Genomic DNA, 17,582 nt, shown 5'->3' with positions numbered 1-17,582 from the left:
CCCACGGGTGGAATGAAACGGGTTTTTATTGGGTTTTTACCCTCATGTGGGTTTTTACCCGGGTGGAAACCCATCTCTAATAGTAACTGCAACCGACAGCATTTTAACAAAAAAAAATGGGCCAACGAGCTCAAGAAGACAAAGCTGGCAGACAAAACGAAAAAAGTAGTATTGGCAAAGACGTGCTTCTATAACCCGATCGAGCTAACTGCGCATCTCCCTGGAATGCGACTCTCCCTCCCACTTACCCGCACCCTTCCCCGCTTTCGCCGCGTCCGTACCAGAGCGTCGATGTGACGTCACGGCTGCCAGATGCGCAGTTGTTTCAATCGGATAGTAGCTAAGAGGAAGGTTACGATGCCTAGTGCTAATCCATGTGACTTACAACAATATTGTCAGGCTTTACGAGCGGTCAAATGAGTCAAACATAGTAAATTGCACCAGCCAATCAAATTGTAAAGTACTTAATTGATATCTTTGCATTCGGGCATATTTTTTATTATTAATTATTAGCAATTCAACGGGGAAAAACTGCCAGCCTTCTGGGCAATTTTTTCTGTAAATATTACTTTTGTACCTATATAGTTTTTAATTTTTTAGTTCACTGTAAATTAATTGTAAATAACTGTAAATAAATATTTATAATTAATTAGTTATTTTGTGACTTAAACCAGCCCCAATCTAATCTAAGCCCGGCTTCACAATTAGCTGCCCCCGTAATTATTTAGAAAGGTTTTTGTTAATGAATAATTAGGCCCTCTTGCTTAGGGTCCCAAGAGAAACGTTTTAAATTAGGGCCATGGAATAAAGCATTTTTGGCGATTTTTTTCGACTTTTGTCCTCGAAAATAATGAGGAAAGGGTATGGATGGAATATTTAATAAGATCTAAATTGGATCCTTGAAAATGTTATCTTGTTTTATCAGGTCTAAGGTAAAGATTATCAACGAAGCTTAAAGCTCGATTCAATTTGAAGTATAGAAAGTTTTGATTGGTTCAATTTCAATATTGAGACATAATCTACGATTGAGTGAGCGGTTTTGTAATACGGTCCTAAGAACATAACAGATGGTAAACGCAAGCAAAGGCTGATTTGGTTTGAAATTTACATTTAGTCCTATAAGTCCCAGACTGAAACACTGAAAAAGAGATAATTATGACATTGACAGTAGGGCCCTACTATCAAAACTCGGTTGTCAGCTCCAATTTTTGCTAAGTTGAACAACACCGAAGCACAAACTGAAGTGTCCTAAATCCTATCCAAGGTCGCATATAATTATGACATTTACAGGAGGGCACTACTATCAATACTTGTTTATAAGTTCCGATTTTTGCCAAAGAATCGTTAGTATTAAAGTGTGTTCTTAAAACTCATGAAATCTTTACATACTCTGCATCTTTTAATTCACTAAAAAAATTAAATATAACTCATAAAACTTTTACACGTCACTATTTAAAAAAATATAGTCAGTAAAAGACCAGTTTAACAACCTCCCTTTTATACCCAGTCTGTTGCTAAAAGGTTCTTCACAGCAGCCAACCATTAGACAGTATTACTTAAACCTTACTGCCATACAATTCCCTTTAGTATTACGGCCGGACCCTGCAGTATAAATAAATTAAAAGCCACCGATATAAAACCTACTTACTGCTTTTACGCGCTGAAATTCCATCGAATTTGTGCTCAAAACGTCTTTACGCGTTCCGGAATAAATGCTATAATGGCTCAATACCAGCATTGGAAGCATTCAAAATCCACAATCAAGTGGTTTAAGACTACTCCAGAGGGTTGTCACTTTAAGAGACCATAAAAATAACGGAGTTTATGTTAGACTTTACGAGTGAAGTGGGAGTAAAATAATTCCGTATTTAATAACACAAGTGGCACATTTTATGGGTGAAAACTCATTTTCTTTAGAGACATTGTATGAAATATTGTCGGCAATCAATTAAAAACGAACACAAAATGGATATAGATCTTAAACTTTATGTCCTTAACATTAGGATCGTTTATTGAGGAGATGTTTTCTGTGAGGTAGCTTTATGAGCTAATGGTTGCAGAAGGCACGTAATTGATCCAGAATTTGCACTTAATCTTAAAAAAGAAAGTATTAAATGAGTTTAACAGATAAAATTCTCTACATATTGAAGCAAGTTGTACAGATAATTTCTTACACAGTTTGCATGTTCCAATAAAAATACTATTCGTGCCAAAACCATAACCATAGTTTTCTCATGTCTACAAAATTTAATTAAAGTGACTTCAGAGAAATATTTCGTCAGACCTGGCAAAAAGCGTTCTAGGGTGACCTTTCAAGCGTAACCAGTGTATCTATTTACCACGATTTAGGTACATACGTCATATAAAACGACACCTAAAATTCAAGTCAAACTCAAATATAGACTTGAGCCTGTGATTGCTGATTTTTTAAGAAAAACCTACTTGTTAATAAGATGAGTGAATCAACCGAATGTGTCAGCCCTGACAAAACGCGCTATAAAGGGTGTTCTTTGTAGCGCAATTAGCGTTGTTTACCGCCGCCCCCGGGGACACACAACTCAGAGGCACGGGCAGGCTAGAGACACCTGATCTTACTCTCATTGTATGTATAGTCGATAGTAGCACCTATTATAACAACTTATTGCAGGTTGCAGACCAAGAGTTAAGGCTGGTTTTAGAATCACGCTGACGCACGCTGACCGTCACCGCTGACAGCCGAAATGTATGAAGCGTCTGCTCCGAGCGATCAGCGTCACTCAGGAACGTTTCCTTCAATTACATACATTTTGATTTGTCAGCGCCGACGATCAGCGTGCGGTCAGCGCGATTCTAAAACCAGCCTTAGTTAAGTTTGTTTCACTTAGCTCGCATAGCTAACGCAGACTCCCGTGTCTTTTTTTTCTTTATAATGAGTGCTATTGAAATGCACCTGCAATTGGAGCTAGTGGAGTACTCCAATTGCAGTGGGGTGATTTAGTTTGTGATTTTTATGGTTGTAATGTGTTGGCTGCTTAATAGTTTGCAGTTTGCACAATACTACGAGAAACTGCGTTAGATGCGCGAACTCAGCTAAATTAATTAAGATTACCTAGAACTTTACTTTTATGTGTCTGTACCAGTTTATATCGATGGATATACCTATAATAACAACAACAATGGATTAATTAAAGGATTACCGATACGAATAATAAGTAATGAGTAGTTTCGATTAGGTAATTAACGTACTTGATTGCGTACAGAGGCTCAAACTACATTTATAAAATTAGTATCTTATCGAAATAACATATTACCACAAGCTAAAGTTTCATATCAAACAGTAATAATTAAATAAATATAGTAAACTCCACTCTGTAAATATAGGATTCTACACAAAATGTTTAGAAATACCTCCATTTCAAACCGAGTACTAGCTCTGAAATCAGATGCAGCGTCAGAGACTCGTCCCCTGCGATCCGGTACACGTGAACACCATTTGAGGACACGCTTGAGTCGAGTGGAAACTGATATTTTGGGACCCATGAGTGTTGTATGTAGGATATTCTATTGATTGTGTGGCTAATTAGAGATGGCTCTTTCTATTAAATTACAAAAAAATCTAGCAAAAATGTACAAACGTTAATAAAAAAAAATTTGAACGTGACAGTTGTAATTTCGAGAACGTTTCGTTGCGGCGTTTTATTTTATACCTACAGTCACTTTGCCCGGTGACGAAGCGTTTTCAATATTACTACACTTTACTTTGAACTTATTGAATTTGAATTTGTCTTACCCCCGAAACATAGAAAATAAAGGTACTTATAAAAGCACAGCCTCTATTTCAAATACGACTACTCAAGCTCTAAAATCAGATGCAACGTCACAAGACCCGTCCCCTGCGATCCGGTACACGTGAACACCATTTGAGGACACGCTTGAGTCGAGTGGAAACGGATATTTTGGGACCCATGGAGCATTAATTGAAGTGTTTTGCAAGAATACAGAATAATATGCTCTTTTGTTTTTTGTTCTTAAATCAAATGGCTGTTTTGATTTTTAAAAACCAACCACTAAATCTATGCAAAAATATTTAAAAAGTTTTTATTGAGATAAACTTTTTTCGAAATCTGCATAGAAAAAGAAGTTGTACAATAACTATTTTAATGTCCCAAATGATTTCAATATCGTAAACATTTTGACGTCAAATATTACCTATTCTGTACTAATTTAACGTCAAACACTTCTAATGTAATTCGTCCGAATTCGAGTTTGTATTAAATTAGAGCACATTTAGTTTGCATTCGTGATAATATTTTGTATTGAATAATATCAAGGGATTTTAATTAGATTTGATTAAAATAGCTGGCACGAGAATGTTGTGATTAGGATTGAATTTTGATTCAATCTAGTTACAGCTATATTGAGAGCTAATGGTTACAATTACTTTTAGTAAGTACTTAAACTAAACTAAGCTTTTACCATAAGTAAGTACTAATGCGTGGGACGTCCACCCACAAGGTGGACCGACGACATCATAAAGGTATCTAGAAAGGGCTGGACGCAGGCCGCTACCAAACGGGTATTATTCAAAGCACTGGGGGAGGCCGATGTTCAGCAGTGGATGTCCTATGGCTATAAGTACTAAACAATGGATAGATAGGTACCACATACACACACAGGGTGTTCCAAAAAGTATTGTCAAGCCGAAGCCCAGAGGTAGGCCTGTATACCTGTGGACTGGGTGTGAGTTTTAGTTTTTGAAAGTTTCCCGCTAGGAGCGCTGTACAATCCGTCATACATTTAATGTCATTTTTGACGCGCTCAAAAAAAACTCACACTCGGCCCTCTGAACTTATTTTTTATTTGTTTACAAATACATATTTATGACGCATGGGGAAAATACAGGCCGACGCAAATATACCTATACCTATGTATATACTTTAGTAATACCGAGTAATGCATACGAAAGTACTTTTTATTTATCGCATTTACCACACCTTGCCCTACCATACAATCCTTGACGGCCTTCGTACCGCTACCGACACCCATCTCGCATTCCCAAATGAACTCGTTACCCTCTTTGCTGAGGATATGTTTCACCACAGACTCTATGTATTACTAGATAGGCTGTGCTGAATATTGTTCACAACTGATTACAGAGGAATTACTGTTTTGCCCAAAGCTAACCGAATTGCCATTTTACTGAAGTATACAACAAGGACCTCTAGCCTAATTGGCCTTTTATAATAGTTATGTTGTAGGTTGGTTTAATTATTACATTGTAAAACACCTGTTAACGTCATTTGATTTATTAGAGCTCTAAATTGTTGAGCAGTTTTATGCGCCGCAAATGCATAATATAATACTTAGGTATCAACGGGTTTTTCGCTACAGGATTTTTCGCACAAACGTTACATCGCACCAATAAAGCATCGATGGAATAAAATATCGCACAACTGAATCACCGACACAACGTGTTCGATATAATAAAAATCGAACCATCAACTTTCGAAAACAAGTAGGGAACCCTTGTAGATAAACTATCACCTTATCATTTACCTATAAGCCTAGGTGCAGACCACCGATTTTTAGTCGGCCGATAGTTTAGTAGGGCAGTTAATCAGTATGGGCACATATGGAAGTGCGCACATTACACAGATTGATTCTTCATACAAATTAGAATCGGGCCCAACTATCGGCTGACTAAAAATCGGAGGTCTAGGCTAATAAATTGTAAATAGCTGTTATTTACTCGTAAGTGTAAATTTTTTTACTTGATTTGAAGTTATTTTCGATACACTTTTTATTCTGTTCAGCTTATCTTGTAATATAGAAGTCTTTGTATGTCACCCCTATACGCTCATTTGCACGCGGCGGTGTAGAATCTGAGATATTTGCGTTTCTTTCTACATTTCTCGAAGTAATGGAGGCATTATTGAGATATTGTGGAGAACTGATAATTTTTGGGACTTGCTTTTTAGGAAATGTGTTTCTCCGAAGCTTTATCATGATCTCGATATTTTTTTTTACGTTTTCTGGCTCATTAGACCTTTGGAAACCAAACGCGATGATAACAATTAACTATTACATACAACATCATATATTTATTTATTGTTTAACTATAATAATACATTACTTATGATTTGATCGTATTTTTCGTTCATGCACTTTATGTATTATTTAGCAGTGGACGTCATTCGGCTGAAACGAACGATGTACCATTCCTAATGACGTAGGTGTACAATGACTTACGTAAATAAATGATAAAAAAATATATTTTCTCTAACTACATTTCTGTCTCTCAATGAATTATTATTCTTGGACTTATCATTAATGCAAAACTCACAATATTATTTGAACTATAATATTGTGAGTTTTGCATTAATGATAAGTCAGTTCACATCTCTCTATTAACTATTTTTTTTACTTAGCTGAATCGTAGCAGCATACAACATTTTCCTACTTGTAAAAAAGTATTAGAAGAAACAAGCCAAAGCATTAGGACGATTTGCCGCCTCAAGATGGGTCGGCCTGATACGCCTTATGCTCCGTCGGACGGTCCGACGAGCCCCATATCATCCCATATGTTTTATGAGGGTCATAGCGTCGGGCTATCACGTGATATAAATCATACAGTAATGTGTTTTTATTTTAGTGGAAACTATGAGTTCAAAAGTAAGAAAAAATTGCGAAAAAAAGTTCTGAGTTGTTCAGCTCGTTTGCAAAAAAAACAATATGAATTTGAATATATAAAAAAAAAGAATTACGTTTAACAGCTTTTGCTTCGAAAGTAATTTACTTAAATATTTCATCCCATATCTCATAAAAATTGGATCTATCCTCAAATTATAAATATGTTTTTTATTTGCTGTCGTAAATGTAAGTTTCTTAATCATAGGACACAGTTTGTTGATTTAAATATTTAAAAATAAAAGTATTTCCTTAATTAAACTCATCAGTTCATGTTAAAATGCACTCTCAATCTCAATTTCAGCTGATGTCATCCTGTCAGACCAGCCACTTCTGATGATTGATGCAGTCAGTTGCACACCCTATATGCGGGAAGATCGATATTGGCACCTACTTCATTACAGTTTTTATAGTAAAAGCGAGGAAATTGAAAATTTTGCTGTAGAATATTAATGACTAAGTACTTGGTTGTAGGCAATGTTCAATTATTGTGAACTGGGAAAATTATTAAACTAGCTTTTGCCCGCGGCTTCACCCGCGTGAAATTTAGTTAGGGTCATAATATCATATTTGGGTTATAAACAATAATACTGTAAAGTTTCATCAAAATACGTTCAATAGTTTTAGCGTGAAAGAGTAACAAACATCCAAACGTATAAACTTTCGCATTTATAATATTAGTAGGATTAGTGCCGGGTATTCTACTTTTTTTGCCGTTTTAATAAAAAATGTCTCTTTATTATTATTGAGTTCGCTTGCTAAGTGAGTCAGAAAATGATTTCAGAATCGAAATATTTTTCTATATTTTATACTTTTTCTTACCGGAAATTACGCCGTTAATATGAATAATATTGATAAATGGACAGATGATATCTCACCTCTAAATTAATGTCTGCGGTAACCGTTAAACCAGGCTTAGGGCTCATCCTCGGAGATACACTATTTGTCTTCTAAATCTTGAAATATCACTCGCTCGCTCGAGACGCCTTACGCCCGTATTCACAAACATTACTATGAGGCCTCACAGAGCGCGTGGACGCACAGGGTGAACGAACCAATCACAGAGCTGTATTCAACGCTGTGCGTTCGATTTGCTGCTTCACTTAAGCAAGCATCGTTTGTGAATACGGGCGTTAGTCCTTCATTGTAACACAGGAATCAAAAGTGTACAGACACGCATTGTTCAAAACCAAATCCATATTATGCTTTAATATTTTCAGATAACTACAAAGCAAAAGTAAGTGTAGGTACTATTTTAAGCTATATGTATAAGACGCTGAACCAATTGTATTTTTGTTTTTGTTTACACCACTGCCACCCTTGAATGTAAACAAAATAAATAACAGCATCACAACGCGCGATCTCCCGCTTTTTCATCCATCTTCATAATCTACTGTCAAATGGGTTCCGTCTAAAATTTTATCTTACTTCGCCAGATCCTTAATGTACCTATGCGTAATATAATATCAAAAACCTACAAAAAGTACAACTCTGTACCATATTTTGGTTTCTCTCTTACAAAACAAACACAAACCTCACAATGTCAAAAACATACAGTATCAAAGATTCGATAAAAGATCTTATAACAAAGTAGCAAAGAAGACGTCAGTACTCATGGAAATGCAGTCTATAAAGCCCGATGGGAATTCGTTTAATAAAAAATGCAATAAAGGACTGAAATCGGAAATCAAAGAGTTTTAATGGAGTTATAGGGAATGGAGCGATGTCAGGGCAAAATGAAATTTATTTCCGTAGCTGTTGCGATGAAATCTGCGTGAACGACTGAATAATAAACTATGCAGGTTGTACAGTAAACGTAACTATTTCAAATCATGCCGCGCCAACATTCGTTTAAAACTTCATTCGTTTCGCTCGTTCTAATCAACCAATAGCAACGCTCGATTCCTACGAGCATATCGATGGGAGTCGATCCTGATTGGCTGAAAAAAATGAGTGTGATGGCCGTCCTCGCCGCGAGCTGCAGCGTTTAAATTGCTGTTGCAAATATTTTCAATTTCGCTATATTTTGACTGTATTTCCGTCTGAGAAGTGTTGTGGTGTGTTCTGGGTGAATTATCTCGGTGCCCCATCGTTTGCACCTGAATCCGAAGACTACCAGCTGGGATCCGACCTGCGCGTGAAAACCGCGTGGCTGCAGACCGCACTCGCTAGATTTCAAAAGAGGATCAGAAGAAACCACCCTGTCCACTCGTACGTGGAAGAAAAGCCTGCTCCCACCGGTAAGTGGTTGTTTATTGGTGGTGGGCGAGCGAACCGCGATTCGTAAATTTGTTGGCAGGGCTCCTTTCAGGGGTTCTGACCCAGAGTGCTGCAATCGGCCTGTTCCGGCAGGGCCATTGACTGCACATCTTTATGGTGCCGAAACCCGGGACAGGTGGCTCCTGATCTAATTTTGATATCTAAAATCCGACCCGTAAACATAGCTGGTATTTTTTGGGAATTTTCCGTAATATTTCTACCTAATATTTACCGTAAAATCATACAAATAATAATTCGTAACGTTTCTCAAGACATTAGGTTCAATTACAATACATTTCTAACATTATATCATCGAAATCGTGAACTTGCAATTTTATTAATATTTTCGGGTAGTGAAAACTTCTAGCGCATTCCATAAAATTATTCGTCCATTTTGTACTTTGAGTTCATTCGTTCCATTTAAAATATTCACTCGTTACGTTAACGTTTCACTCACTCAGACGTCAAATTGTTTGGTTCATTTCATTCGTTCCTTTGTAACTCACTCAACAGCTGTAAACAAACAATCTGTTGTCAGTTTTATTCGTTTATTTGCAACATTAATTTATGCACTCGCTTATTCGTGTTTCAGTTTATTTCGTATTCTGATACACACTTGTTGTTTTGTCGCGGATCATAGGTACAAACATAAACTTTGTCTTGTATTTATAATTTATTCGGCTGTGACAACAACACAAGTGTTACTCGTTTGTTTATATTACAGATCATACTTAAGCAAAGTGTTTTAGTATAATTTATTCGGCTGTAATATCGACAATTATTCGTTTCACACTCCAATTAATCGATATTTATTCGTCTTTCAAACGTTTCTTTAGTCGGTTCCTTCACCTGCGTGAAGCGAAATACCTACAAGTTGTGACGTAAAATACGCCAGCTGTTGCGACTTGCAGATACCTACACTGCAGTTGTTTACGTTCTTATCGGTACGCTTCACTCGCTCGAAGCGTAATCGTTTTATTTTAATTCGAGCTTTCTATTTGACGTGGTTTGGTAGTAAATCACACGTATTTAATTTTGTTGTTGATACAAGTAGCTAAACTTGTAATCATGTCTTACAAACCGAAGCGTCCTACTCGCAGACTTAGCCAAGTTAGCAAATCTAAATCGAAACCTAGTTCAGAGTATACGATACACGATTTACCGTCATTACGTCGTAAGCGTACTATCGCTTTGAACCGTATGTTGAAGGCATTAGAGGTCGGTATTTCAACACAAACCGAATCAGATGATAGTTTATGCGATCTTTTTCTTTCTTATTGCGATGACGTTGAAAATATAAGGTCAGACTTTGAACTCGCACACTATTCAATACTTGAATTGTTGAACTCGTCTAGTGATGATGATGAACAGTGTGACGATGACGACATTCGAACGCGTTTTGATGATGCTTACTTCAAAGTTATGTCAATAGCAAAACAATTGCAAAAGGCAGAAGCAAACGTCATGAGAAGTCACTCTAAGGCAGAGTCTTCATCATCTAGATCTCATATAAAGTTACCTAAAATTCAATTACCTACCTTTTCAGGTAATATAAAATTATGGCCTGAATATTTCAATACGTTTAATGCGTTGATCCATGACTGTCATTCCCTTACCGATGTGGAGAAATTTCAATATTTAGTGTCAACATTAACCGACGATCCACTACTGCTTATTCGCAAATTTCCTATAACAGGTGATTATTACTCGGATGCGTACGCGGCCTTAGTCGCCCGTTATCAACATAAACGTGAATTATCTTTCACCTGCTGGAAAGATATTTTAAACGTTTCTTTCAAATTTAATAATGCAACTGAGTTTCGTCGATCGTTAGATTGCATTGACGAAAACTTAAGCATCTTACGTAAACAAGATCTTCCTGTTCATAATTGGGACTTTATCCTCGTTTATCACATTTTATCTAAATTAGACTCAAAACTGCGTCGTGAATTCGAAGAAAAATACGTCAACACGGAGATTCCTGAGTATTTACAACTAAAGGACTTTTTACATTCAAAGTGTGAATCATTATTGCGTGATAGTCATTTTTCTGATAGTTCAAAACCTATTACCTCGGTTAAAGATACACGTTTAACATCAAAACCGACTTTTAATAATTATTCAAAGCGCGCCAATGTGACTCATACTTTATTAACGAATAACTCTAACCGGAGTCAAAGTGAAACGTCTGAAAATAATAACAAACCGGTTTTGAAGTGCACATTGTGTTCTGATTGTCATTCAATAACACGTTGTAAATCGTTTCTCGCTAAATCCGTAGACGACCGTATGTCATACACAACAGAGGCGAAATTGTGTTACAACTGTCTCAAGTCGTCCCATCAATTAAGGGATTGTAAATCTATTTTTCGCTGTTTAAAATGTAAACATAAACATCACACGTTATTGCATAGGGAGCGCACGGACAAGCCTGGTGTTGACAAAGGCTCCACTGACTCTCAATCGGTTTCTCTGTTTGTTAAAGGAGAAAATTCAAAACCTTCAATAAATAACTTAAATACGACTGTATTGTTGGCTACGGCGATAATACAAATACAAGACTCGGACGGTAATTATCATTCTATTCGCGCACTATTCGATACCGGTAGCCAAAACAATTTTATTACCCAAAAGGCAGTTGGTTTCTTGAAACTTAATCCAGTTTCATGTACAACTAATATAAACGGTTTGGGAGGTGTAGCAGCTGACGTCACCAGCATTGTTCGCTGTTCGGTTGCGTCAAATAATAGCCCGTTATTCGATTTAGATATGCACGTTATAACCCACATCTGTGGTGAGCAACCTTTAGCTAAACTCAACACGTCGGGTTGGACTCACATTAATGCGTTACCGTTAGCCGATCCAGGTTTTGACATCCCTGGCCCTATCGATGTTTTGCTCGGCGCAGACGTTTTTGCTGAGTCGCTTCTTTCTCAGCGTATAAAGGGCGATAATTCAAATCAGCCACTAGCAATTAATTCGGTCTTTGGTTGGCTTCTGTTAGGTAGAACGCCACTTGTAACCTCATCTTTGGTACAAGTCTCTTCGAAGGCTGACAGCGAGTTAGCCTCGATCGTACAGCGTTTCTGGGAGGTGGACAGTGTTCCTCAAGCATCACCTCTCACAAATGAGGAGATTTTGTGTGAGCAACTTTACGCGGCTGACCACTATCGCGATGTGCTTGGCAGGTATGGAGTTCGTCTTCCCTTCAAGGACACGGTGGAACCGGTCTTTCATGGTTCTCGTGATGTTGCATTAAGGCGATTCCATGCAATCGAACGTCGCTTGTCACGTGATCCTATAGTACACCAACAATATCGCGAATTCATGGATGACTATGAGAAATCCGGCCACATGTCGTTAGTTAAAGCTGCAGAGCTCAACCAGGGTAAATTTTACATTCCGCACCATTGCGTGTTGCGGCCAGATAGCGTCACAACAAAATTGCGCGTCGTCTTTGATGCTTCTGCAAAGGACATTAAAGGAATTTCATTAAATGATACCTTGCTAACGGGACCTAAATTACAGTCCAATATCATTGGGATCCTCCTTCATTATCGACTTCACGCGGTTGTTTTTATGGCTGACATACGTCAGATGTATAGACAAATTCTGGTCTCTGATGATCATAGAGATTACCAGAGAATCCTTTGGAGGTCTGGCCCTGATCAATCGCTTAAAGAGTATCGACTCAACACTGTAACGTATGGCGTTTCATCCGCACCGTTTCTGGCGTGTAGAACAATTCAACAATTGGCAGAGGACGAAGGTAATCGTTTCCCTCTAGCCAAACAAATTATCTCATCCGATATATACGTTGACGATATCGTCACTGGTTGTGAAAGCTTGACCACTGCGTTAGAAGCTAAATCACAAATCGTTAAATTATTCGAACTAGGTCATTTTGAACTTAGGAAATGGGCTAGTAATTCGCCAGGATTGCTTTCAGATCTTTCCCAGGAAGAGTGTCTTCTGGATTCCAAATCGTTCTCTGATGAGCAATATCCTACACTCAAGGTACTTGGACTCAAATGGAATCCAATATCCGACTCATTTTTATTCGATGTGAGCTCATCCAATCGACCGTGCACTAAGCGGATTATTCTTAGTGAGATCGCTAAAATATTCGACCCGTTGGGCTTCCTATCACCTCTCACGATTCAAGTCAAATGTTTGTTACAAAGACTCTGGCTTCTCGGAATTTCCTGGGATGAGCAACCTCCCGAAGGAATCATCAACCTATGGGAGACTTTCTGTCATCAGCTATCATCAATCAAGGAGCTCAACATTCCACGTCGTCTCACTTTTGATGATGTCATATCATACGAACTGCACGGCTTTTGTGATAGCTCGGAACTCGCTTACGGAGCAGTTATTTATCTACGCATCCTATGCGCTGACGGATCTATTCATACTCGGCTGTTATGCGCCAAGGCTCGTGTAGCTCCGCTTAAAAGACTTTCTTTGCCTCGACTTGAACTCTGTGGAGCTGTAACGCTCGCAGACCTCACACAACTCATTCTTGACACGTATCAGGCCAAAATACCTATCGATTCAGTTTACCTTTGGTCCGATTCGACTGTTGTTCTATCTTGGCTTCGGTCGCACTCTTCGCGCTGGACCACGTTCGTCGCAAATCGCGTCAGCCGCATTCAGGATACGATTCCTGCGGATTCCTGGCATCATGTCGCATCTGGTGACAATCCTGCGGATGTGTGTTCTCGTGGACAATTTCCCCACGATCTGCTTCATAATTCACTGTGGTGGTCAGGTCCATCCTGGCTGTCACAACCAGCTAATTGTTGGCCCAAAGGCAGGTTTCCGACATGTAGTGAGGAGCAAGTTGTGCGTACTGAGGAGCGCCATTCAATTGTACTGATGACCGACCAAAAAACTGATGAACAACAGTACTCAATTTTTGACATGTTATTAAAACGTTTCTCATCGTTAGAGAAAATAACTCGTATCGTTTCCTACATCCGTAGATTTCTACATAACATTCGTTCAAAAGATCCGAGTCAACGTCTCAGTAGCTCAATTCTAACTGAAAACGAAAATCATCAATCGTTATTACTCATTGTAAAATCGGTTCAAAATTCATCATTTAGTAATGAGATAAAATATATCAAAGCCAAAAAATCGTTACCTAAACCGTTCCAAAAATTGAATCCGTTTATGGATGAGATAGGTATCCTCAGGGTGGGCGGTCGCCTCTCACGCGCGGGTCTCGAGTTTGATCAAAAGCATCCAGCGCTCTTACCTTGTGAGCACCCATTTACTGACAAGCTTATCGAGTCTGTTCATCGAAAACACTGTCACACAGGTCAAAATACCACTCAGTATTTACTTTTACAACAGTTTTGGATTCTCTCCGCAAAACGCGCCATTCGCCGCTGTCTCTCTAAATGCATACGATGTTATCGAACTAAACCAAAACCATTAGAACCGTTTATGAGCGACCTACCTTCTTATCGTTTAAATCAAGTAAAGCCGTTTTCAGTAGTGGGCGTAGACTTTGGCGGACCTTTCCGAATCAAACTCGGGACCCATCGCGGTGCAAAGATGGACAAAGCTTATCTCTGTCTGTTCGTTTGCTTAGCGACGAAAGCAGTCCATCTCGAGGTGGTGTCTACTCTTTCCACGGATGGTTTTATAGCTGCGTTGCGTCGCTTCGTTGGTCGTCGCGGACGATGTAGTATAATTCATACGGACTGTGGAACGAACTTTGTCGGTGCCAGCAATTATTTGTCATTGCTAGAGCAAGCCTCGCATCTCGAGCAAATTAAATTCGACTTTAATCCTCCCTCAGCCCCACATTTTGGTGGAGTGTGGGAGATCCAGATTAAGGCTGCAAAATCGCATCTGTATCGTATAGTAGGAACGTTTGAAGAACTTAGCACTTTATTTGTTCAAATAGAATCTGTTTTGAATTCGCGACCGTTGTGCGCATTAAGCACTGATCCAAACGATTTAAACGTACTGACCCCGGGTCATTTCTTAACGCTGGAACCACTTACAAGCGTTCCTGACGAGGATTACTCCTCTGTTGCGCTGTACCGACTTAATCGTTGGCAGCTAATTCAATCTTTCGTTCAAAGCTTTTGGACTCGTTGGAAGAACGAATACCTAACTTCTTTAACTCAACGTATGAAATGGACAAAAGTCTCCGATCCGTTATCCGTTAATTCTATCGTAGTCATCAAAGATGACAATCGTGCACCTTTGCAATGGTCCTTGGGAAGAGTATGCGAGTTACACCCTGGTCCTGATGGAACCATTCGAGTAGCAACTATTAAAACTAAAGACAGTATTATCAAGCGACCGCTTGTTAAACTGTGTCCTCTTCCCATAGACATTTAATTCGTTATTTAAAAAAAAAAAAAAAAAAAAAAAAACCCCATATGCTTAGTTTAACATTAGTTATTGGTAGGAAGTAATTAATACTCATGCGTTTCTTTTTATACGTCATAAATTTCAATGTTAGTCTATTTTATCATAGTCTTTCGTTATTTATCTGGAAAATACCAGCTGTATTTTGGTGGGCGGTATGTACAGTAAACGTAACTATTTCAAATCATGCCGCGCCAACATTCGTTTAAAACTTCATTCGTTTCGCTCGTTCTAATCAACCAATAGCAACGCTCGATTCCTACGAGCATATCGATGGGAGTCGATCCTGATTGGCTGAAAAAAATGAGTGTGATGGCCGTCCTCGCCGCGAGCTGCAGCGTTTAAATTGCTGTTGCAAATATTTTCAATTTCGCTATATTTTGACTGTATTTCCGTCTGAGAAGTGTTGTGGTGTGTTCTGGGTGAATTATCTCTGTGCCCCATCGTTTGCACCTGAATCCGAAGACTACCAGCTGGGATCCGACCTGCGCGTGAAAACCGCGTGGCTGCAGACCGCACTCGCTAGATTTCAAAAGAGGATCAGAAGAAACCACCCTGTCCACTCGTACGTGGAAGAAAAGCCTGCTCCCACCGGTAAGTGGTTGTTTATTGGTGGTGGGCGAGCGAACCGCGATTCGTAAATTTGTTGGCAGGGCTCCTTTCAGGGGTTCTGACCCAGAGTGCTGCAATCGGCCTGTTCCGGCAGGGCCATTGACTGCACACAGGTTGTGTTCATAAGTTGTCAAACTAATGTGTAATATAACCTCCAAATATGGTGTTTAGCTATCTATAATATCTTTGGACAATTTCACACAGCGCTATCTAGCCCCAAAGTAGGTAAGCAAATAATATGCTTTTGCTTGTGTTATGGTTGCTAACTTTACGGATATACTTTTTAAATACACATTTATACATAATATAGTAAACCCAAACCCGTCACAGAAATCAAAATTCATCATTTCAATTTCTGCCCGGCCGGAAATCGAACCCGGGACCTCTCGGCATAGTATAGTCCGTTTTTAGAACCACTACACCAAACGACGTAATTTCCATCTACGAATATCTACAGCTAATTTCTAAGTAAGATCTGTAAATACTCGCGAAGTTACAAAGGTTTCCCGTCGCAGCCAATAGCGGCGTTCCGCTGGCAATGAGCCGCACTTCCGTTTCCGCTCCCGCAGTATTGGCCTGGAATCACCTTTGTAATAACCGGCATTTTCTTATGCTATGGAATACTACATTATATGATGTGGAATAATAAATAAAAATAGTAGTGATAGTCGTCGGTTTGTGGGTGGACGACATTACGATGGACGATGGACGACATCATAAAGGTAGCAGGAAGGCGCTGGACGCAGGCCGCTACCAACCGGGCAACATTGAAAGCATTGGGGGAGGCCTATGTTCAGCAGTGGACGTCCTATGGCTGAGATGATGATGATGAATAGTAATAGAAACATCAAGAGACATTTTCGGTAATTTTGGGGAAAATAATTTACAGTGTGCAATTTTTCAAGTTACTCTATAGAAATATAACCAAAATATGTATAACAATTTAACTGCATCAATATACTCTTGTAAAGGTTTATTTTTAGAAATTAACGTACCTATGGTGAAGTAAATAACGATACAAACTAGCTTATTTCGCATAACTGGACGGGTTAGCGGGAATATCAGTACAAAAAATATTTAATTTTGATTTTGTCAATCCACAAAGCAGCCTCACAGTACCTATCCTCAATTTCAAAGACCAACCGAGAAGGAAAGAAATTTTCTAAAAAAACAAATCCAAGAAGGTTCATCGCGCAGAGAGGCTGTCTTTCCTGTTTCCGTCTCCGTATGAGCTCGGAATTACCTTTCCAGCCCTAATAAACTGGGGAATGGCCCAGGGTTCCGTAAAACTACGTCACACAGAGCGCAAAGCGAAATAAAATACTTTCTCTACATGTGTAAGTTCCCGAGGAATTTCACGTTTTTTTTTCTGAGACATGTGAAATTACAGTTGCCAGAATTATAATTTAATCAGTAAATTGACGACGAAATGAAATGAAAATTACAACTTTCAACAATCGAATTTCAAACTTCTAATCATGAGTAGGTATAGCAGTCAAAATTAATTGAAGAAGTAATTTCAACGTGGTGGTTAGTAATTTGTTGATTAAAGACTTTATGAGATACCCGACTGACATTGTTGTGATCGTTGGAGCAAGAAATCATAGTTATTATGTACAATCTTTCAGGTTATAAATTGACCACACATCAACATT

At 38.6% G+C, this 17,582-nt stretch overlaps 1 protein-coding gene across 1 annotated transcript; it reads left to right on the top strand.

Annotated features, from left to right (window-relative positions):
- Positions 1 to 6,497: 6,497 nt before the first annotated feature.
- LOC135075453 (uncharacterized) lies at positions 6,498 to 15,956 on the top strand. The gene is made up of 4 exons (XM_063969893.1): positions 6,498 to 6,611; positions 8,717 to 8,906; positions 11,621 to 13,638; positions 15,720 to 15,956. Exons 1-4 carry the CDS (start codon positions 6,498 to 6,500, stop codon positions 15,954 to 15,956), a joined length of 2,559 nt encoding a protein of 852 aa, XP_063825963.1.
- Positions 15,957 to 17,582: the final 1,626 nt, after the last annotated feature.

Source organism: Ostrinia nubilalis, chromosome 10 (assembly GCF_963855985.1).
Source record: "Ostrinia nubilalis chromosome 10, ilOstNubi1.1, whole genome shotgun sequence".
Lineage (NCBI taxonomy): Eukaryota > Metazoa > Arthropoda > Insecta > Lepidoptera > Crambidae > Ostrinia > Ostrinia nubilalis.
The sequence above is the reverse complement of the archived record's forward strand: the minus strand, read 5'-3'. Positions and strand labels throughout refer to the sequence as shown.

Coding starts and splice junctions, on each gene's coding strand:
- LOC135075453 (XM_063969893.1), top strand. CDS start 6,498: ATGGGTCGGCCTGATACGCCTTATGCTCCGTCGGACGGTCCGACGAGC. Junction 6,612..8,716: donor CACGTGATATAAATCATACA/GTAATGTGTTTT, acceptor CCGTCTGAGAAG/TGTTGTGGTGTGTTCTGGGT. Junction 8,907..11,620: donor AGAAAAGCCTGCTCCCACCG/GTAAGTGGTTGT, acceptor ACGGTTTGGGAG/GTGTAGCAGCTGACGTCACC.